We start from the raw sequence: 22,812 nt of genomic DNA on the forward strand, positions 1-22,812 counted from the left end.
TTGTAAGAATCAAATAATTCGTTCATTGATCAATAAATACTTAAAAGTAATACATATAATACATAGATAATTAAAATATTTGAATTAGATTTTATGGTCATAATTATCTCATTTTAAACAAAACATTTGCAAAACCATTTTTCTTATTTTAAAAAATTAATCAAACCACACTAACAATAAAACTTGTATAAAACTGCTAGTGAAATATTTTTTGTAAATTTTAAATTTGATGGCTGTAAATAATTTATGAAACAGTAAATATACAATTTTTTTTGATTTTCGAACGATTTTAAATTAAGAACGCCCTCTAGCGCAACACGAGGCATTCTCCGCTGAAAGAAGCCTTTGAAAGAATCCTCTAGAAAGTAGGCAAGGAATCTCCGGTATCAAAATCATTTCGTGAGAATTTGTTCATATTTCGACGTAAAAGTAAGTAATAAACAAATGTGTTCAGTGTATTTATTAATTAACTACTTTATTTTATATTTAAATATAATTTAACATCATTTGATCTATTTATTTACGTATAAATTGTGTACAAAACTCTCAGTGGCTTAATAATTCGCTAACATTAGCAAAAAAATGGTACTAAAGTACTTTTATTGATTTAATTTTTAAGTTTCTATGGTGATAACCCTCATGGTATTGGAATAAAATTATCTTTAATCCGCGGAACGTGAACAACTTATAAGTTTAGTTTTAATATTTTGATGACGGGTATTAAAGCGAGTGCTACAGTTAAAATAACTACAAAAAAACCCTTACAAGCATTGGGCGATATCAGGTATTTTTTAAACGTAAAATTGTTCATATTTTTTCTATTAAAAATCTTTACATCAAAGATAGGGGATAGGAAATTCATAAAGGGCGCGCGGGGGATAGATTCGCGCCTGACCTTTAGAAGTTATTTATAGCGTCCGCTATTGAATATAAACAATCGATGGCGTGGTCCACGCATGTGGAAAACTAATAAAGTCAGAGGTGCTTAGTTTTCGATAACCTTTACGCTGCGCCGAGGGTTTTATATGCAAGTAATATCGTGCCTACGTACTCGACTTATTTGGCGCGCGTCAAGTGTTGGCGATGTCACGAAGTCGTCCGTGGAATATGAAACGAATTGCTAAGTGTTAAAGTCGTATTTAGATTTTTTTTCGTAAGGTCGAGTGCCTACCCTATTTTTCTAGATGTCAAAGGCTTCACGTTGATTTAAAGGTGTTTTCACAGCTATACAGACAAGATGTGTGACCGCAAAGCGGTGATAAAAAATGCTGACATGAGCGAGGAGATGCAGCAGGATGCTGTGGACTGCGCGACGCAGGCACTCGAAAAGTTCAACATTGAGAAGGTTAGTCTTGACTTTCTTTCGATAGGATTATTTGTTTAATGCTGTTATTTTGTTACATACATCTATGTACGCATATAATAGCCCTTTGTTGATATTTACATAATATAAAAGTGATTTCAATAATTGTGGTGTCTTAAATGAGGAAGTATAGTTTGAGCATACATTTTTTTTTGAATTGCTATATTTATAAATTTGATTATTTAGAATTAAAATAGGTTTTTTACATATTTGTATATGTTATTTATTATAAAACTACTAGTTCAGGTTGACAATTATTTTCCTAACACCACCTACCATTGGACGATTGCAGGATATAGCTGCCTTCATCAAGAAGGAATTTGACAAGAAGTACAACCCAACATGGCATTGCATCGTTGGAAGGAACTTTGGCTCGTATGTGACGCACGAGACGCGTCATTTCATCTACTTCTATCTGGGCCAAGTTGCGATACTCCTCTTCAAGAGCGGTTAGGCCGCCTCCCCGTTCCGTCTAAATTTTATGTTGTTAGTGGCAGACTCGGACCGTGGCTTCATCCTGACCGCTCACCCGCAGTGCTGGGAACGGTTGGGAGGCCTGTGTGTGTGATTGCTCATCTCTGACGCACCTCACTCGTACGTTTGTACCGTTAGCTACTCTTAAGAAGTTCACTCGGGTAACATTCACTTCTAGTGTATTTATGTATTTATATTTGAGGGAAATTTTAGTTAATTACTAGACTGTACCTAGCATAGCATAAAGTCATATGTTAGTACTTACCTAAATTTATTGTTTAATTTTTCTTTGTTACTTCTTCACTGGAGATATTTTCGAAACTTCTATTATTATTAAACTTTCTTAATAACTGGTTGTTTTCATTTGTTTATGATTATATCGAGTTGTATTGAAAGTAGACTTAAGCTGTCTCCATCTGAACTGTTAATTGTCTATAATCGTATAAATAACCCAATGTGATTTGGAAAAATATGTAAAAATTATACTACAATATAATATGTAGTTATGTGAATACCTTAATTATTTGCATTTATTAAAAACTATTTAGTTTTTATCGCGCTTTTATTGCCATAACGTGTCCTATTATTAACACAATATGCTTTGGTTAAGTTTTCTGCTAGTTAAGTTTTCTATGGGACTGAAGTGTTTGGAATCTGGCTATACATTGAAAAGTTGTTACCTACAGCGGAAGGCACCTAGCTTACATTGGTAGTTAGAATACCTATGTAGCCTTTATTGTGAACAAAGTAACCAAATTTGAAATTGATTATCAAGGCCTACTGATATTCAAAATGACATCATTCTTACCTGTGTAACTCATGTTCACTGAAGGCCACTGGTTCAGGACCATGAGAGTTACAGTACTGTTGGCATAAATACATTATACCACAGGTATTATAATAAAAACCAAAGGTATCAAATATATACATAAAGGTATTATAGAATGACTACAAAAAAAAGTTCAGCTTTTTAGACTGCCAGCTTTTAGTACCTATTTAGTACTTTTTAATACCTTTGTTTAAATATTCAGTGTTACTGGTTCAAACCTTCTCACTATTTTAATAAAGAGAATGAGTCTCCGAATCCGACATTAATGAATAAACAAATGTTAGACTAGCCCTAGCCTGCAGTACGGTGTGACGTCATAGGATGTCATAATTAAATATATCACATATAACGGTTATAATCGAAGCTATTTATATTACATTATAATGTACTTGTACAATTAATTGTTTAATAATTTGTTAAACTTTAATTAGTACTATTTTATTTGGCACTATTTAAGACTGGCACAAATACATACACATACATATTTTTTTTAAATTGATTGAGCTGTCACAAGGAAAACAATTGGATGATTGTGAGGGATTGTAAAGGAACAGAGAGGAATAATTTTATTTTGCCATCCCGAACTACTCAAATTACACAAAGCATATCAACATGCAGAAAAATGGTTGCAATGGCGTACAATTTTGATTATAATTTAAGACTCGATTGCTTTTGAACCAAGATTGATAAAAATGTTTATTTTTGATTTGCCAAGAAAGGTGACGTGTAAAGGTACCGATTAGACAAGAAGAGAGTTAGGCTAGAAGTTTCTTCTGTGCGCATTTTATTCTGTATGCATATGACACTACACATGCGATATTTGTAATTAAAAAAGAAATGTTTTCAATGTAAGTACCAAATAATTAAACAAAGATATTAATTAGTACTAAATAGGTACGAAATACAGGCAGTATTTTAAAGTAGATCTGTCACTTTGTACGGACGGTCATTCTGATGCACGCCAACCAAGTGTAATCTGTCTGTGGTACTAAACCGAAAAGTAGTGCGCTATTTGTAATATTGTTTGCAACGACATAAATGTACCAACGAGGAATTCTGCGTTCCGACAATTAAAGAATATGAACACTAATCTATTACTAATATTATAAACGCGAAAATAATTATGTCTGTTACCTCTTCATAGTAATTTGTCAAATTAAGGTTTAGAAGAATGCCATTGCTGTCGACCATATGGTCGTTGAAACTATCTGCAGTTTAGCTAACAGTGCCGGTGGTCCGCTGGGCAGGCTTTTTAACTAGCATGTTAATTTGTAAATTACGCTTTGTGTAAATTGCTCAAATTGTTTCGTCAGTAAAGGCCGTATTATTTATGCAGCTTAATGTAAATTAAATATACGAAAACGTTTTCTGGAATTCCGTTTGGCTTTTGTAGATGTGGAGTTCATATTATGGACTCATGCGGTCTCTGCTATCAGGGAATATTAATTATTTATTTTAATATCTAAGCGTGTCGGGGTAAGATCGTGCTGATCTATTCAGTCGGAAATTCGATCAATTCGATCCTACACTATTCCGGATCTGACACCAACGCACTTTATAACGTGTAAATAGTTAGATGTAAAAACTAACTAAGCTATTTCTTTATCAATCACCAAGCTATTTTCATTCCAAAAAGACAAAGCAGCTAGTCCCCAGGTGTTGCAGATGTCCATGGGCGGTGGTAGTCACTTGCCATCAAATGAGCCTCCTGCTCGTGTGCATCTGTCATAAAAACTAGTAGGTGCTAAGTATAAAACACTCCATTTTTGTGTTTCATAAAGATAGGGTTTTCATAAAAATTGTGTACAGTGTAGATTTACAGGTAACTTCATAAAAACGATTACATTATGAGATGAGCAGAAAATAGGTAGACGGAGTGGAACACTCAAATCACCGCAGTGAATAGAGGAGCGGACGAGAAGTTTGTCGATTTAGATTTAAAACTGGCGAATTTGGTTAGCGGGAGTGTAAATAAAAATAAATTACTTTTTAATGAAAGTAAGTTGTTTTAATACACTTAAAAATTTAAAGTATCTAATAGCACCTATCGTGGGAAAGATTTATAATTATAAATATATCTGCTGATATGTCGCAGTATTTTAGTTCTATTAAGTCTTATTACATGAACGTCTAATCGTTTATAGGTACATAATTCATGAAGACTCCGTGAGTTACAGGATACAAAAAAATATAATAAAACTAAAGTCAGGGGTATTTTCTTATAGAACAAAATCAAATTATGAAAATATAAATGTTTTGTTCTGTTAAAAACCAAAGCCCAAGCTCAGTTTGCATGTAGGTCAACAAGTCAAGGACGCCATGGAAACGAGATTGCAGGTAAAGTGCCACAAAACAACGCTATAACAATTTATATGAAATGAACTTGTGCACGCGATTGTGTGGACTCGTACTTATATGGAAATTATTGTACATTTTATGGGATAGTTGACCTTGGCAAGGTTATATGAGTACATACTTAAATAAAAAGAAAAGAAAGCACTCGTCAAGCGGACCTTGGGTGGGGCAGATATTATATTATGATTTTTTTTTTTTATATAAATATTGGACAACATCACATACATTACTCTGATCCCAATGTAGGTAGCTAAAGCACTTGTGTAATGGAAAATCAGAAGTAACGACGGTACCACAAACACCCAGACCCAAGACAACATATAAAATTAATGAACTTTTTCTACATCGACTCGGCCGGGAATCGAACCCGGGACCTCAGAGTAGCGTACCCATGAAAACCGGTGTACACACTACTCGACCACGGAGGTTGTCATATTATCGCTGTCCCGCCATGCTCAGTAGCGAGAGGTGCTGGAAAGAGCAATTTCTTTGAGGTGAGGAGCATGAGGATATTACCTTCGTTGGCCCGCCCGCCGAAGAATACCGAAAGTCGACATGTCAGGGTATGATGCGCTAGCGATTCTGTGACGTCCCCGAAAAGACGGAGTGGATACGGCTGGTTTTTTATTAGGTAAATTGGAAATAAAGTCACCTATGGTCCAGGCTAGACCATCATCGGCGAGGCGAAGTCGCGGGTTGAAACCAGACCAGACTGGCCATAAACGAAGCAAATTGCTTTTTTATGATTGATTTTATAGGTAGTCGTTAGTCGGTTGTCATTCTTATAGTTACACTGGTTCACTCGGCCTTCAAACCGGAGCGACGATGAGGAGCTAATTTAAAACTACCTTCAAAAAATGTATAAAAAATGATTATACTGATACATCCGCAATATCAGCGCCTCAGTCTCATTTGAAAGATTTGTTTTTCTTTTTCTAAAACCGTTTTCGAAATGTACAATACCAGACGATAGATCTTTTAGGTCTAGATTGGATGACAAAACTGAACTTAATTCAAACCTACTTTCATGTATTTATCGCTAGCACCGTCACAGATTCCTAATGTTCAATTCTTATCATATTCCGTACTAGCATCCGCTATTTCAGATGACTTGGCCCGTCGTCAGCACTAAAAACGTTTGCTACTATAAACAATTTAGTAACAGAAATGCTGAAAAGTTACTCTATCAAGTATGCATCTGATGAGTTTATCTGAACGATTTAGCAAGCGACGGATGATTTACCTATTAGCAAGCCAGTCCAAATATCAATTGCAAGAAGATATATACCGAAAGGTCTTGTAATTACAAGACTGGACAATCAATTACAGCAAATCAGTGCTGATTCCAATTTTGATTGTGGGTCACAAAACGCAACGCAGAGTTCTTGTCGGAGTCGAAGAGTCTAACGCTACACAATGCACTTCGATGGCAGCTTCAAAAATACATTTGGTCCCCCAAACAATATTAAACGCCAATGAGGACATTGGACATTGAACTTTGCAATATTCGTGATTCGAAGAGCTCAGCTTCGCTGTCGATCACTGCAAATTTTCAGTCGACAGTTGCCAAAGAGCCATCCCTACCGTCAAGTAAATATTGCTCGGCCTGTGCACGAGGCGATAAAATGGTGGTATGCGAATGTAGGGAATTTGATGTTATTTACACGGTGAAGATGCCCTGACCGATTTCGATCACGGCACCTTATCTCAAGGGCAAGCAAAATAAGCAGGGCTTATACAGGGCTATATTCCACATTTCATTTCCAGTGCGCAAACACAGGCGTACTGTCTACTCCCTCGCTCTTATATTCCGTCCGCACAACTGGAAAGAATATGAACACTAAATCGTAAAGGTAGTAAACGTTCAGGCGCAGGTAGTGCATGCATTAATATAGGCGAGATCAGAACAACACCCACCACAAGTTCGGCGCTTGCACTTGGAAACATAGCTTATTATGGATGGCAAGATTTATTAAAATAGTGGAGTCAAGTGCGGAGATTACTGTTGTCAAGCTGGTGAAGTTCCACAATCTACTCTTTCAAACCATTATAGCAGGTATAATGGTTTGAAAGCATGTAAGACTTGGTGTGAGTCAATTTAATTATAAATATCCTAGTGCTGAACCAGTTGCTCTTTACCTAGCACATTTACTCTGTGATAATGTGATAATAACAGTTTTAATACAAAAATCTGTACATCTGGACGTTTACCCATTTAAATTCTAATAATTCTTTAAAATATATAAAACATATGCTTAAAAATATATCTGTTATACATTATGCATAGCCTGGTTGGAGGCTTGAAGAACACCCTGATAAAAACTTTATGTTCCTGTTTTGATAAGAAAATTGTTTTTAAGATGTAAATAAAATATCAATCAATTTCATAAACTTGCATCTAGAATAATAATTGTTGATTAAAAACTCTTGTAATTGATGCTAATATCGAGGCAGCTCCAGTGCTAGTATGAGAGCAGTGGCATCCCTTAATTACATAAAAAAATCTATAAACCGTATTCAACTTGCAACTAGTAATTGGTTTTTGTACTAGTAATTGGTAATTGCAAAATTACTACCAAAGAGTAAAGCTCACTATATCTAAACTCCTTTGAATGTAATTTATTTTACTTAGACATTCTCAATTTTACACAGTATGGCGTCAATAAAATAACACTTTATTAGCACCATGTATAACGAAAACTTAACTCAAGATGGATTCCGGATATTGATGAAAAAATAATAGGCAAGTCTTATTATTATTAAAACCCTCTATTATTATTAAGTTTTAAAAGCTTAACTGTTATTCACCAGATACGGAAAACGTATAACACTTCACCTTATTGCCTCCACTGGTGACAGGAGGGCTGGTTCGTTTATAGCCCAGAGGATCGGAATTGCGATTCAACGGGGAAATGCTGCTAGCATTCTTGCCACCATTCAAAGCGGTCAAGATTTATACAGTATTTTTAATTCATAATTGTATATATTTAAGCACTTAATGTTATCAATTCTTATGTTAATAAAATTATTTTAACTGATACGGAATGATTATGATTATGACAGTTATTCGGCTTAAGCGCTAAACTCTGTAATGCCTTAAACTCAAACTCAAATTCCTTTATTCACTATAGAAGCATTACACTTACTTATTGATCGTCAAATTAAACACTACCACCGTATTAAATAAATCAGATCTAAACGTAGATAATTTCACTACTTTTTTCTTTTTATTTGTTATAATATATTTCTAGCAGGTACCCATCCAGGCGCGCTTGTGCAAAGCACTTCAACCAAGCCAATGTTTGGAATGTTTATTCTACCGGGAAGAAGCGACAATATTTTTATTTATTATACATTAGTATATTAAAGAGAAGTCATTGTTTTATAACTTTTTTATCTTTTGCCTCGTTTATCAAGGTTTTATAATAAATTTAAATGCTATTTAAATTAATTATTATTCAACCTTAAAAATATCTGCGGAAAAATGGTATGGAAATAATTATATTATACGTACATGTAGTTATTGTAGGTAAATAAAGGGGTGTAATCTTTACTTATTTTATGTAGATAAGTTCGATCAATTTTCTATTTTTATACATAGCTAGTTATCGCCCACGTTCTAGGGGTTGGCCGTCAGGTGTAGGTAAGGCGTAAAAAGCCTATATCCTACCTTGGAGTTTAAGCTTGCTTCGTAACAAATTTCATCAAATTCGGTTTAGCAGTTTGGTCATAAATGAGCAACAGACAGATCGAAAGACATAATTTTTATTTTTATAAATGCGTGTTCTTTTTAAAATAAAACATACAATACCATTCGGATGTTCCTGTTACAATTTACTCCCAGTGTTAAAACTTTTGTTATAATTACATTTAGTTAAGTCAATACACTGAATGATTTATTTAGAAGTTTAAATATAACGGGTGATGTTAACGCTACTCCGCATGTAGAAATAAAACATATACTTAGGTATTTATTAGTACGTTTAAAAAATAGTCACTACGGTCCAAATGTTTATGAGTAAGTATAAGTTACAGGGAATAACATTTCCCAGCCTGAATGTCACAAAGTTATTTATAGGTCAACCTTGATCAGTATAAACGCGTATATTTATATAATAAGTTAATTTTGTCTGTGATTATCCTCTCCTATTGAGGAGAATGTTTGGAATAAATTCCTCCACGCTGCTCCAATGCAGTTTGGTGGAAATACATGTGGCAGTCTTTCATCAGACATCTATAGGTTTCATTGCGATGTTTTCACCGCTGAACACGAGACGAATTATAACCATACATTTTATCGAGCTTAAACTAAGCGGCGGTAGTGGTGCCCGGGTTTGAACCCGCAATCCTCGGTTAAGATTTACGCTTTCTAACCACTGTGTAACAGCTCGTGTGCTCTTTTCAGTCTCCGACCGTTAAGTCAATGAACCGGATAGAAAACAAAAGCGTTCGTCTTTATTCTAAATTAGTCTGTCCCGAGTTCATACGGACAACATTAAAGGACTCACCCCGTGATATATTTTCAAATAAGGCTATTTCATATAAGGTTCAGCGGTCGCGAATACGTAGGTGACAGATAGGTGTTATTAGTTAAGAAAATTACTTTAAATTAGACATTAATTTTATTTATTATAATAAAATTTAAAATGAATCTACCTATATATAATATTTACTATAAATTTTATTTCAGCTACCTATTCGTTGAACCTCAGCGACAACAGAAATAATAATTCATTTCCTGATATGTCATTTGCGATGAGTTTCGAGTTTGCTCTAACATAATAGTTCAACGGGATAGTAATGATCCATAAGATATTTTTATCGAGATTATTGAAATCTCTTTCGTTAATTTTACTTAAATATTTTATAATATCTCTAAAATTAAGTATTTAAGCAAACTGCTGATAAGAGTTCATTTTGTATGAAAAATAAAATGGCCTGATGTTTCAGTTTATATATTTATTAATTGGTAGGGATTTGTGCAAGTCCGGTAGTAGCCATTGGGTTGGTACCGTATCGTGGGTAGGTAACCACCCACTCATCATAGAATATTAAGATATCTTCTTTACAAAGAATGGGAGCTGCTTTTGTAATGATAATTATCAGGTATGTATTTGCCTAACTTGTGTTATCAGTAGTGTAGCCGCGACCGAACATCCTCGTGATAAGCAACCACAGGTCAGTTGTTTACAGGATTGCACACGATCATAGCACAGAGTTTCGTGTGAAACTGTCATATATAAGGCATGAATCACTTCAATTGGTCACAGTCAGCCGTGAGATTCACGGCTAACGGTATACCTATATTGACATTTAATTAGTTTGTTGTTTTTTTAATTCTATTAAAAAAGGTAAGTGATTTTGAATTCTATTAAATTTGCATTTGCAAGCTTTTTGTTTGCGTTCTTACACGTAACTATATAAAACTTGAAAAGAAATACGTTCAGTGCCGTTTTCTCAACTGTTTGACAACCGACTTTCTCAACAAGAGTAGAAACTTTTTTCTAAGCTTCAAAACATGCATGTAGAAATATTTTTTTATCTTTAAATTTTTAATAGTTATTATGGTCGAATTTTGACGGCTATGCGTACAGTAGGAGGAATACTACATTACTATTTTTTTATTCTCCCTTTGAATGATTTTTATACAGCATCATTATATAACAAAAAATAAAAAAAAAATTTTTTTTTATATATTATTATATATATTTAATTTTTTTTTTTTTTATTATGAATAATTTATATTGTTTTTTATATTTATTGACACAATCAAGGTGTACCCGGTAGCATGCGAATACAATGTAATGTTTACAAATAACTATTTTCTGCGGTTTTCCTGAGTGAGAGACAACAACGATCCACCGCGTACGCTGTGCGTTAAATAATTATAAATATTTCGTGATATGTATTGCTAGCTGCAGTACATATCACGAAATATTTGTGTTTAGTGTAAAACGAAGCTACACAAATATTTGTGTTCTTGTTTTAAATTACTTTATTAAATATACCTATACTAAAATATATCTATTTGTTGTAGTACCAGTGGTAGCCTCACTTAATGTAGTTTGTAAAATGACGATTCAAAAGTGCTTGTAAAAGCCTACTCGAATAAAGTATATTTTGATTTGTTCATCTATCATGAATATACTATACGCCATTGAGTTTAAATTAAATGTGTGTTATTTTTAGTAACAAAATGTCGGACGCCAAGAAGAATCTCTTGCTGTTCTTCGACCGGCCGACGGAGCCCTGCTTCATGCAGAAGGGCGAAGAGAAGACATTCTTCCGGATGCCAACGAACTACTATGTAAGTATCAATTGTACGCGCAAGAGTTTATAAAAACAAGCCAAATGTATAAAAAAAATATATTTACTAGTTTAGAATTTACTATAAACCTAATATAATACCATACTTATATTAAGATTTTAGTCACTACATATTGACAGTAACTTATATATTGTGTCCATGTTTAATATTACGTCTAATTTATTCATTAAAAATAGTAATAGAAGGAAAATTGAATAATATGAGGATAAAGTTGCTCGCGGTTCTAGTTTTAATGTTTTTTCCAATGTGTTTATTTGCCTTCGTAGTTTCCTTTAGAAGTTCCATTTGTAAAACTTCAATGACTATAGTCTTGCTGATTCCCATTCGAAAAAGTTTATAATGTTAACAATATTTTACTCTATTGTTATCGTGGTATACCATCTATTATAATTATAATAAACGAAATATTTCCAAATCTAAAATAATAAGAATTAAATAGAAAAAGTACGCTTTTGTCAGATCCGCACTTCAGAAGCAGATTATAAAATTTGATTGAAAATTTAATTAAATTAAAAGGGGACATATCAAGGAAAATAGTTCCCAACATTGGTGGCGCGTTAGCGATGTATGGGATGGTTTCTTAGAACGCCAATATGTGGGCGGGTGGTGGTGCAGATGTCCATGGGCGGTGGTAATCACTTTCCATCAGGTGAGCCTCCTGCTCGTTTGCCCCCTACAACGTAATAAAAGACTACCTAAATTTTATTCAGGCGATTTAAATTGTTTCCGATAGCAGCTGATTAAATATAATCGCCTCGTGTGCGCAGTCCTGGTCAGTTTGTAATTTTTTTTCTCGTGTTCAGCCCGATAAGTACAAGTCGGCGAGCAATGTCCTCGAGAACAGATTCAGCGACGGCGCGTCTCGCACCATCGAGGTGCGCAACATCGCGCTGCCCAACCTGTCTCTCCCCATGGAGCTGCCCTACAACGACCAGTTCTCGCTGTTCGTGCCCAAGCACAGGCGGATGGCCGGCAAGCTGATCGACATTTTTATGAGTAATTATTATAACTTTCCTATCTATCAGATACATTTTCAATATTATTCGCTCAGCGTCAAAAATGTTTTGCAACATAAGCTTATAATAAAAAAAAACCTTTTAGAAACATTTGAAAGATTTTGCTCTAGTTGTATTTACCTGTGCTCAAATGTTTGGTTATTTTTATGATTCACACGTTGCGATGAGTGCAGACATTTCTGTAACAACGATGTTGCTCATTATTATAAGTGATGATTTTTACCGATTTTTCTCTCTGATCTCAGAGGTATTTACCAATTTTGTTTAACCTTTGGTTAAGGTCACTGGGGTTTAAGGACTAAACTATTGCATTTTGACATTTTGCTTAATTGATATAATAAAAAATGGCTTAACTTAAAACTAGTATATTTTTTCTGTTTTGCTCAATTCATCATATTTGTCTTAATTTTTTAAAGATATGCGTGATTTGGAGGACCTGCAATCCGTCTGCTCTTTCTGCCAGATGAGGATCAACCCGTACATGTTTAACTACTGTCTGTCCGTCGCTATATTACACAGGTGAGAACAACCGTTTCATAGATATAACTTACAATATGCTCAAATTTTGTTAAATGTGTTATTTATGTCAAATATGTCTGAAACGCGGTCAACACATAGTCTAATCTTAACAATATGTATCTTTTACTGATTCTGAGATTTACTGCTGGTGGAAAAAAACTATCTATTATAAATTAAATAACAGCAAATTTAAGTTCATTATTATTAAAAAGCGACTCATTGTGAATTAAAAAGTAATCTCCTTTCATATTGAAATCATCGCTTAATTTCAGAGATGATACCAAGGGTCTGACCATCCCCACCTTCGCAGAGACCTTCCCCGACAAGTTCATGGACCCCAAGGTGTTCAGACGCGCTCGGGAAGTGAGCACTGTTCTGAATGCTGGAGATAGGGTACGTTGAGTATTCATTATTTACATAATTCCAGGGACTGTAGCCGACATTTTGTGAGAAAAGGCTTTCATTACAAGTTAATTTTATTAGTATCGGAACATGATAGATATCATGCTGACCCCTTGTTATTACACTATACCTGTTACAGTAAACACCATGGAGGCGCTCTGATGTGATCCTCTAAGATAGGCATACCTAGATAGAGCAGACGTTTGTTATTTATAAAAAATCCGCAATGTTTTTGACAACTAGTGTAATATAGCACATTCTCAAATAATTGTATATGACTCGTCCCCGCGCAGCTGCCGGTGCTGATCCCGCAGAACTACACGGCGGCGGAGTCGGAGCCCGAGCAGCGCGTAGCGTACTTCCGCGAGGACATCGGCATCAACCTGCACCACTGGCACTGGCATCTCGTCTACCCCTTCGATGCTGAGAACAGAGCCATCGTCGACAAGGACCGGCGCGGGGAGCTCTTCTACTACATGCACCAGCAGATCATAGCCAGGTACTGCCTCCTCGGGTCGTGGCAGAGGATAGTACCCGCTTACTGTGCCTTACTGCTTTAAACACACGAAAATATTAAACTTTGTGAATCCAAATTAAATCAAGTTGTTATAATTGAACAGATACAGCGTAGAGCGAATGTGCAACGACTTGGGCCGGCCTCGTCGCTACAATGACTTCAGGCAGCCCATCGAGGAAGGATACTTCCCTAAACTGGACTCCCAAGTCGCCAGCAGAGCCTGGCCGCCCAGGTAATACATACATTGGATTTTATTCTTATTTAAAAAAGCGCCATTTTATTTAGATGATATTTTCCTATTTAAATAAGTGTCTGATTACATTTTGAAAAAGTTTTTAGTAAAATGATGAACGATGAACCGTTTCAGGTTCGCGGGTTCCACGATCCGTGACTTGGATCGACCTGTAGACCAGATTCGAAGTGATGTTTCCCAACTGGAGACCTGGAGGGACCGCTTTTTGGAGGCCATCGAGAACATGGCTATCATTCTGGTTGGTGCTTATTTTTGACATTCAATTCTTGTGATATCAGAACGAATCTTATATTTTCTCAATTTCCTCCCCTCAGCCGAACGGTCGCCAAATGCCGCTGAACGAAGAGACCGGCATCGACATACTCGGTAACTTGATGGAGTCGTCCATCATCAGTCGCAACCGCGGCTACTACGGAGACATGCACAACATGGGACACGTCTTCATCTCCTACTCGCACGACCCTGACCACAGGAATTTGGTGAGTTTTCTGCTTGAAGGGAGTTTTTACATTTTGCGAACAATAATGATTGTTTTTTAAAATTTTACTATATGAAAATAAAGCGTCACGAAAATAAGCAAATAACATCAGTACAAGAGTTAACAAAACTAATAATTATTTAAGAACATTACGGTGACAGACACCGGGACGAGAGGCAGAGAGTGAATTGTTGGAATGGATGTTGTAGGAACAATTCGGCGTCATGGGAGACTCCGCCACGGCCATGCGGGACCCGATCTTCTATCGCTGGCACGCCTACATCGACGACATATTCCACCTCTACAAGGCCAAGTTGCCGCCCTACGCACAGGAGAAGGTAGGATATTCTCGAAAATGATCTCGCCTGAAGCGCTCGAGCGTATGAGTGCCAGCTGGTATTTTATTTTTCCTCAAACGATTGTGATTCTGCCCTTCGAAGAATCTCAATATAATTTCTATCGCGCTCTGAAACGTACATCGGTAATAGCGAGAGTCCGCCCCGCAGCTGGACTTCCCCGGCATCCGCGTGTCGGGCGTGGGCGTGGAGGGCGCGGGCGGCGCCAACGAGCTGCGCACGCAGTGGGAGCAGAGCACGGTGGAGCTCGGCCGCGGCCTCGACTTCACGCCGCGCGGCAGCGTGCTCGCCAGCTTCACGCACCTGCAGCACGACGACTTCAGCTACGTGTGAGTGCCTCGTTATCGTATACGTAGCCGGGCCGGCCGGGAGCGAATGAGTCACCTGGTGGTGAGTGGTCATCACCACCCGTAGGAATAGAGTGCTTTAAGAAATATTAACCATTCCTTATATCGCCATCGTGCCACCAACCTTGGGAGCTGTTTGGCGGCAGAACATCTCGCCCCGACGGTCTCACGAAGAGACCACCGATTCTCCTCGTGGCACGATGATGTCGCATTGAAATCCAAGTAATATGTAAACATGTATGAATATGTCGTATAACGCGATGGTGTCGCGCAGCATCTCCGTGAACAACACGAGCGGCTCGGGCGTCATGGGCACGGTGCGGCTGTTCGCGGCGCCGGCGCTGGACGAGGGCGGCCGCCCGCTCGCCTTCGATGAGCAGCGCCGACTCATGATCGAGCTCGACAAGTTCACGCAAGCCAGTGAGTAACACGCCACCTGTCTGAGCACAGCCACACGCAATACGATTTGATCAACCGTAGTTTAAACTTCGGGATAATGATCTTTCGATGCCGACTGAATATTTTTTAATACAAAAATATACGTAACATAGACAATGTACTCGTATATGACACCGTTAAATTAATACCAGAAGGTGGTGCGTTAACTTGATCCGTTTCCATTTTACAGTCCCCGCTGGCTCGAGCACTATCCGCCGCAACAGTTTGGACTCGTCGGTGACCATCCCCTACGAGAGAACCTTCCGCAACCAGAGCAACCGTCCCGGAGACCCGGGCTCCGCGGAGGCCGCCGAGTTCGACTTCTGCGGTTGCGGCTGGCCGCATCACATGCTGATACCTAAGGGCACGCAGCGGGGATACCCCATGGTGCTCTTCTGCATGATCTCCAACTGGAATGAAGATAGGGTTTGTTCACCATTTTGAGTCTCTAGCTCTAAGTACATCGTTGTGTTTTCGATTTTGATGGGTAAAGAAGTTTTGTATTAACAGGGACATTGTGAGTAGCGTCAGCTGGACTGGCAGTGCATTGACGAAAAAAACTGTTAATATTTTTTTTACGATATGGAATTTCGGGCGCAGGTGATGCAAGACCTGGTGGGCGCCTGCAACGACGCGGCGTCGTACTGCGGCATTCGCGACCGCAAGTACCCCGACCGCCGGCCCATGGGCTTCCCCTTCGACCGGCCCACCGCCGCCAACAGCCTGGCTGACTTCCTCACGCCCAACATGGCCGTCGCCGACTGCACCATCCGCTTCACCGACGCCACGCGCCAGCGCGCTGCGCGACGGTAAGCGCGCAGGGGGGGGGGGGAGATACTGGGGGGAGGATACTGAACTGATTGCGTTATAATCGAAGCTATGGAATTATTGATCTGTTTACTGTACGTGTAATGATAATCTGTATTGAACATCTTCTGCTTACGACCGAGTTCGACGGTTAGTTTCGATTTGTTGATTTTAAAATATGAATCTCGTTTATAGTGTTATACAAAGAATATTCTACGAGTCCCTCCCCTAGTAGTCCCCTGTGTTTCCCAACAATAGTCCAGTAACGACAGTCAACAGCTGAGCTATTGAATTGTAGATCTAATGAAGGAAAGCGCGTCAAGCGATCCTGCGGGTGCTCGGACTATGGACCAGGAGACATTGATGCTCTCATTCGGAAACCATATTATTATATCAAATGCGATCAAAAAAATCATATATTTTAGACCGAGCGGAATATTTGACTTAACAGCTCATTCATTTTGAAAAATGGTTGTTGTTACTTGGCAGACTTAGCAAGGAAAATGGATCTTGGATTGGTTTAGGTTTAAGTTTTGGGTCACTTATTATAGTTTGTTAGATCTAAGCTGTACAAATGTAAATACTTTTTAATTCATAAGACTGAATAAATTAGCCTTTCACCAATTTCTTTGTTTTATTTTTGAATATAAATGATCAATTGAATTTGAATGAAAATGTATATACATATATGATTTGAAGGATACAATGTCTATATGATATAGTTTAATTTGATTATAAAGCGACCATTTATTATTTTATATTTAAAAGGAAAAGGAAATCTTTTGTCTTCACGTATAAATACATGATTATGTAACGGACAGTGATAATTACAATTACTTAATACGAAAACATAACGAACGTACCCAAGCATTAGTCATCTGTTAAGACAGAACTCAGTTATTACGTAGCTTGTAAAATACTGTAAATGCGTGTTCTAGTGATAGACACGGGCGTATCGTAAATACGCCACTGGTGATATATTTTTTATTTTTTTATAATAGATGTAGGCCAACGAGCAAATGGTGACCTGATGGTAAGTGGTCACCCCCAGCCCATAGACAATGGCGCTGTAAGAAATATTAACCATCTCTTACATCGCCAATGCACCACCAACCTTGGGAACTAAGATGTTTTGTCCCTTGTACCTGTAGTAGCACTGGCTCACTCACCCTTCAAACCAGAACAAAACAATATTGAGTACTACTGATTGGCGGTAGAATATCTGATGAGTGGGTGGTAACTACCCAGACGGGCTTGAACAAAGTACTCATATGTTCACAAACAATTACATTGGAATAAGTTCCAAACCTCCTCAAAGGGAGAGGAAGCCCTAGTCTAGCAGTGGGACACTCGCGTGTATCCTCCCATCCGCGCTCGTATCCAACATAACAACTAACATACACTACCTCCACTCACACATACGCTTCATACAATCGTGCATATTTTTATGGACACTTAGTATAGTTCTATTATTGTCTAGACTTTAGTTACTAAATTGTAATTCACTTTTGGCCTTATTGACAAATTCAGATTTCAAACGGCATTTCCGTTGTATCGAGGCTAATAATTTTCAAATAAATAATACGATGTAGTTTGTGTCTGCTACTTACTTCATATTGTAAAAAAAATATTTTAAAAGAAAAGTTAATGGGATAATCATTTCGATTATTATTAACAAACGTTGTTGGCACCAAGTTTTGAATTAATAGACGTGATGTAAAGATAAATGTCATTTAGCTTCACACGGGAATAAGGATTCAGATGAAACTCTATGTTTATGTCGAGGAATAAATATACGAGGAAAAACACCAGTGTTTTTGCACCAAACAAATTTTAATCATTATCGATTGAATGACTATGGAACGTCTAGAGGACAAACGTACTGAGAAATATTTGTATTTATTAAGAAGAAGGTGGATAATTTAGATATCATCATCGCGTCGGAAGAAAGATCTGGGTAAGTGTGGCAGCGTGTACGCGGACTTTCCTCGAGGTTTTGCGCGTCAGCAATTACAGCCACTCAAATGATAACATTGATTTTCTGAGGCATACTATTCTAGTTTTTACTTGATTCCATGAGACGAGGGCCGTGATATGTCCAACAGTTCCGCGTATTGAGTGTCTCCGTCACTTAAATAATTTCAATATTTGATAGGTTCATATATTTTTAGTAACAAAAAAATACATTTTAATTAATCGTACGTGATCTAATGTTATTCGCAATCAACCATGAATCAAAAAAGCTGGTGAGTGTTTAACTTAACATTTATTATGTATAAGCATTATACACACGTGTATTTGAACTTCTCCAAAACGAATTTATAATTAGAATATAGTTTTATTTCAACCGGACGAAGTCGAGATGGGCACCGACATTGTACATGAAAATGTGTTTGGGCCGGAGTATTTTTAAATTACAAATAATAACATAACTATGAATTCATAGTACAAGTAACAAATAAACTTGTTACCTCTGTTACCCAACTACACGGAGTAAGTAATTAGTTTGGGGAACAATATAACAACAAGATTACACTTTTAAACGACAAGATCCCAAAAACATTGAAGTTGCCAATAATTAAGTTTAAACGTTGCTGAACTTTATTATAAATGAAATGACTACATAAATGATAACACACCTTGGGAATTAAATGATCGCCTGCAGGCCGTTTCGTTTAATAAAAATAAATATTGTAACAAAAATCTAGCTAAACAAATAGATAATAACACTGGATTATTTATTTCGCCTTCTCAGGTCTGGGGTGTTCATTTCCAAATAGGTGTTGTTAGGTTTTAGGTAATCAATAAGAAAGTTATGTTATAAAAGCTTCCTTTTTCTAATAATTTTTAATTCACAATATAAAGCAGTTCGATTAGGGTCTATGCCAGGCGACTCTGTAGGTTGTAGTAATAATTCGTTGGTATATGGTGAAAATTATACAAAACTATGAACAAGAAGAATATGAACGTTGCATATCAATCGGCGTTGTAGTTTTTTTTAAGTCAGAGTGTTTGTTTGATATAAATTAAACAAGAGGCGAGTTTACGTAAAACACTTTATTGGTTTTCTGATAGATACACAATTAAGAAAATAACATAATAATTATACCTATTTTATTTAATATACTAATCTAAATCAAGTTATTCAATATCAATTCTGAGTCAAATCAAAGCTGCGATTATTTCAAATTATACCTACACAGTACACATACAAAATACATCAGCGTTAAATTGCGACAGGCCTCCGACTCCTCGGAGATTCAACATTTTATTTATTGGTACGAAGAAATGATATTGTGAGTTCTAAGAAAGTTTTCGGATCTTCCACGTGTATATTGTGACCGACTTGTGGCACGTATGTGATGACGGCCCGCGGGAACATTTCGCGGATTCCGACCAGATCGTCGGGGCTGAAAGAACACAGAAGGTCACAATCTTAAAAGTATATCGAAACACAATAACGAGCACCAAGATAAGGTATATATTTATAGTTGAGTATATTGTTATCCGTTTCACTTGTTGGTAGGGGGCACGTCTGGGTAGGTATTCGCTCATCATATGTTCTAATGCCAAACAGGAATATTTAGTTAGTTGTGTTCCAGTTTAGGTTGGCGGCGCATTGATGATGTATGGGGTGATTAATATTTCTTGCAGCGCCAATGTCTACAGGGCGTTGGTGACCAATTACAGATACTTGGTGGTGGTTGGTGGCGGTCTGGCTTTACAAAGAAAATCCGATAAAGAAACGAGTCACATTGGCTCAGTGGTCAGAACGCGTGAATCTTAACCTATGATTGTGGGCTCAATCACGGATAAGTACTACTAAATTTTGGCGATGCAAGAAATCGTGTCAGCGTACTGCGGGTATTGAATAAAAGTAAACCACATGTATAACCACCGATCCACATTAGAACAGCATAGTGGAATAAGCTTCAGACGCCAGAAGAAATAAATCATTTAAATAATTCTACAGGGTTACCACTGTATATAAACATTAGTAATTAAATCAAAGTAAGATGTACAAGCGGTACATTCACAACACAATCTATCACGGTTTTAAGAAGGCAAATACCGTTACGAATGTAAATTGTACATCCACACGAGTACGGCCACGCGCCAATTCAATCAAACAATTAATTAATCTATATTCTATACTTATTTCTTAGCCTCTGGAACGAAGAGCATTAATCTGGAACTAAGAAATTATCCTGTTCTATGAAACGGCGCCGTTTAATATATGTCTAGAGCCTTCTGTTTTTGCCTTTGATACCGTGGTGTAGTTTTTAATATTTAACATCATGCTAAGGCCCGCGGTGAACCGCGCGGAGCGGCTAGTGTTATATTAAAAAAATGATAATGCGAGAATTAGATTCAAACAAACGTAATTAATGCGTAAAATATTTGTTAGCGTGTAACCGACCCCGCAACCTACGAACTACAGAACGAGTTGAATGACCTTAACCATGTGAATTTCAGCGTCAAAGTTACAATCTTTGAATTAATTACATTTATATTATAAAACTAACTGCATAACGTGGTTTGACTCGCGTTAAACGTTACTGCTACCATTCCTAAGTAATGATGTTTGGCGGTAGAATTTGATGAGTGAGCTACCTACATACATGTGGTCTTGCACAAAGCCTTACCTCCGAGTAAATATGTGTATAAGGTATATTGGTGTGTATAAGTATCATAAACCTTCTTGAGTGATTATAAACAGTGGCCCGAGAGTCGTATAGGAGAATTATTTCAAAAAATCAAAGAAAGATTCCTCCTCCAGACCTTTAAATCCAACTCTGGTAAAAATCTGTGACAAAGCACAAATTGTGTGAAATATAAAGAAACTATTTGATGTGTATTTTTTACACGTATTCTAAAATACTAAATTATTTCTGGTATTACATGAGAGGGATTACGTACGTTTCAATCAACTCGCAAGGTTGCAGCGAATTATTTGTAATTAGTATACTCACAACACCGTGATTACCGCGATACTAATTATTTAAAAATATAAATTATTCCTTACGGCAGATACTCCGACAACTGTCCACCCATAAAGAGAGTTGGGCCGTAATAACTTTTTTTCAACACGTTCTCCGGAAATGATGTTATGTAGTTAAAGTGTTTGATTAATATGTCCACGTTGCAGGCCCAGCCGATCGTGTGGTCCGGTTTCATTTTCACGTTAGACAGCACAGCCCTCATCAAAATGTCGTCTTTGATGATATTTTCTAATTGTTTCTTAGCCTTTTGTTTAGCGGTACTGACTTTTTTCTGTTTCTTAAAATCCACTCCTCTCATCGCTTCTAGGACACGAGGATAGTAGTCTGTAAGATGCGTCGAGTTCGAAATTGGTGAGATGTCCACGACCAATAGACCAGCCACTGTCTCTGGCTGAAAATGTCAAGGAATATTTTGAAGCAAAAAAAGAAGTTACGTTGGAATTCGAAAACAACGATTCCTTTAAACGGTTTGAGAAAATATGTTATAATATTAATCTAATCTACTAGCTATTTTACGCAAATAATATTGTATATAGATTGTATATAGATGTATTAGATTTCTTTTAATTAGTCCTATTTTTATTTTTATTTTATAGCACTGGTAAGCAGAATGGGCCACCTGCTGGTTAGTTATCACCACTGCCCTTAGATAATGGCGTCATAAGAAATATTAAACATTCCTTACATCACCAATCTGTCACCAACCACGGGAACTAAGACTTTTTGTTCTTCGTACGTGTAATTACGCTGGCTCACTCACCCTTCAACAGTTTGAACGACAATACTAAGTATTGTTGCTTGAGTGTAGAATATATGACGAGTGGGTGGTGACTGTCTAGACGGAATTGTACAAAGCTCTGCCACCAAGTAAAAGTTAAAATTGTCTTTGGATAAACGGAAGATTTTGAGATTGCAATATCCAGAGATACAACGTGACATACCTACCGCCATCAGCGAGACAGTCATTGCGGCTCTACCACCCATACTATGCCCTACGAAGCTTGCTCTAGTGATGGACAGCTTGTCCAATAGCTTCAATATATCTTCAGCGAGATCCTCATACTTGTGAGAGTTCGTGTGCGGGCTGTCGCCGTGGTTCCTCAAGTCCACAGAAACCACAGCCCTCTTTGTTACGTTTAATATTGTCTTTCCAATACTATCCCAATGTTTTTTAGAACTTAAAAGACCATGAAATAATAATATTGTCGGTTCGTCAGAATGCGCCTCTCCGTATATCTTATATGATAAATTAGCAGCCGTTTTAAATGAAAATCTCGCAATCGTTTTAATATTTTCTTTTCGTCGGAGTTTCGTCGCGAACATTGAT

At 37.1% G+C, this 22,812-nt stretch overlaps 3 protein-coding genes across 4 annotated transcripts in view; 2 read left to right on the top strand and 1 right to left on the bottom strand.

The window, feature by feature from the left end:
- The window catches only part of LOC113395234 (poxin-like), a 57,045-nt gene that overhangs the window by 16,576 nt on the left and 17,657 nt on the right, over positions 1 to 22,812 (bottom strand). The window lies entirely within an intron of this gene.
- On the top strand, positions 271 to 2,389 carry LOC113395237 (dynein light chain 2, cytoplasmic). 2 transcript variants are annotated; one of them, XM_026632805.2, is made up of 3 exons: positions 271 to 429; positions 1,225 to 1,345; positions 1,656 to 2,389. In XM_026632805.2, exons 2-3 carry the CDS (start codon positions 1,238 to 1,240, stop codon positions 1,815 to 1,817), a joined length of 270 nt encoding a protein of 89 aa, XP_026488590.1. In that variant the 5' UTR covers positions 271 to 429; positions 1,225 to 1,237; the 3' UTR covers positions 1,818 to 2,389. The 2 variants fall into 2 exon arrangements, with proteins under 2 accessions (XP_026488590.1, XP_064074315.1); XM_064218245.1 differs by lacking the exon at positions 271 to 429 and adding an exon at positions 971 to 1,153.
- LOC113395229 (phenoloxidase subunit 1) lies at positions 10,300 to 17,106 on the top strand. The gene is made up of 14 exons (XM_026632797.2): positions 10,300 to 10,372; positions 11,211 to 11,328; positions 12,153 to 12,345; positions 12,782 to 12,884; positions 13,157 to 13,277; positions 13,580 to 13,785; positions 13,907 to 14,035; positions 14,171 to 14,294; positions 14,371 to 14,535; positions 14,744 to 14,872; positions 15,041 to 15,219; positions 15,512 to 15,657; positions 15,866 to 16,101; positions 16,276 to 17,106. The coding sequence occupies exons 2-14, from the start codon at positions 11,218 to 11,220 to the stop codon at positions 16,486 to 16,488; spliced, it is 2,055 nt and encodes a 684-aa protein (XP_026488582.1). The 5' UTR covers positions 10,300 to 10,372; positions 11,211 to 11,217; the 3' UTR covers positions 16,489 to 17,106.

This window comes from Vanessa tameamea, chromosome 21 (genome assembly GCF_037043105.1).
Source record: "Vanessa tameamea isolate UH-Manoa-2023 chromosome 21, ilVanTame1 primary haplotype, whole genome shotgun sequence".
Taxonomy (NCBI): Eukaryota; Metazoa; Arthropoda; class Insecta; order Lepidoptera; family Nymphalidae; genus Vanessa; species Vanessa tameamea.

What these genes read in the sequence shown, in the direction of transcription:
- LOC113395237 (XM_026632805.2), top strand. Translation starts at nt 1,238, where the DNA reads ATGTGTGACCGCAAAGCGGTGATAAAAAATGCTGACATGAGCGAGGAG. An exon ending in AAAAGTTCAACATTGAGAAG is followed by an intron (nt 1,346 to 1,655) that starts GTTAGTCTTGAC and finishes GGACGATTGCAG; the next exon opens with GATATAGCTGCCTTCATCAA.
- LOC113395229 (XM_026632797.2), top strand. Translation starts at nt 11,218, where the DNA reads ATGTCGGACGCCAAGAAGAATCTCTTGCTGTTCTTCGACCGGCCGACG. An exon ending in GGATGCCAACGAACTACTAT is followed by an intron (nt 11,329 to 12,152) that starts GTAAGTATCAAT and finishes TCTCGTGTTCAG; the next exon opens with CCCGATAAGTACAAGTCGGC. An exon ending in AGCAGAGCCTGGCCGCCCAG is followed by an intron (nt 14,036 to 14,170) that starts GTAATACATACA and finishes GAACCGTTTCAG; the next exon opens with GTTCGCGGGTTCCACGATCC.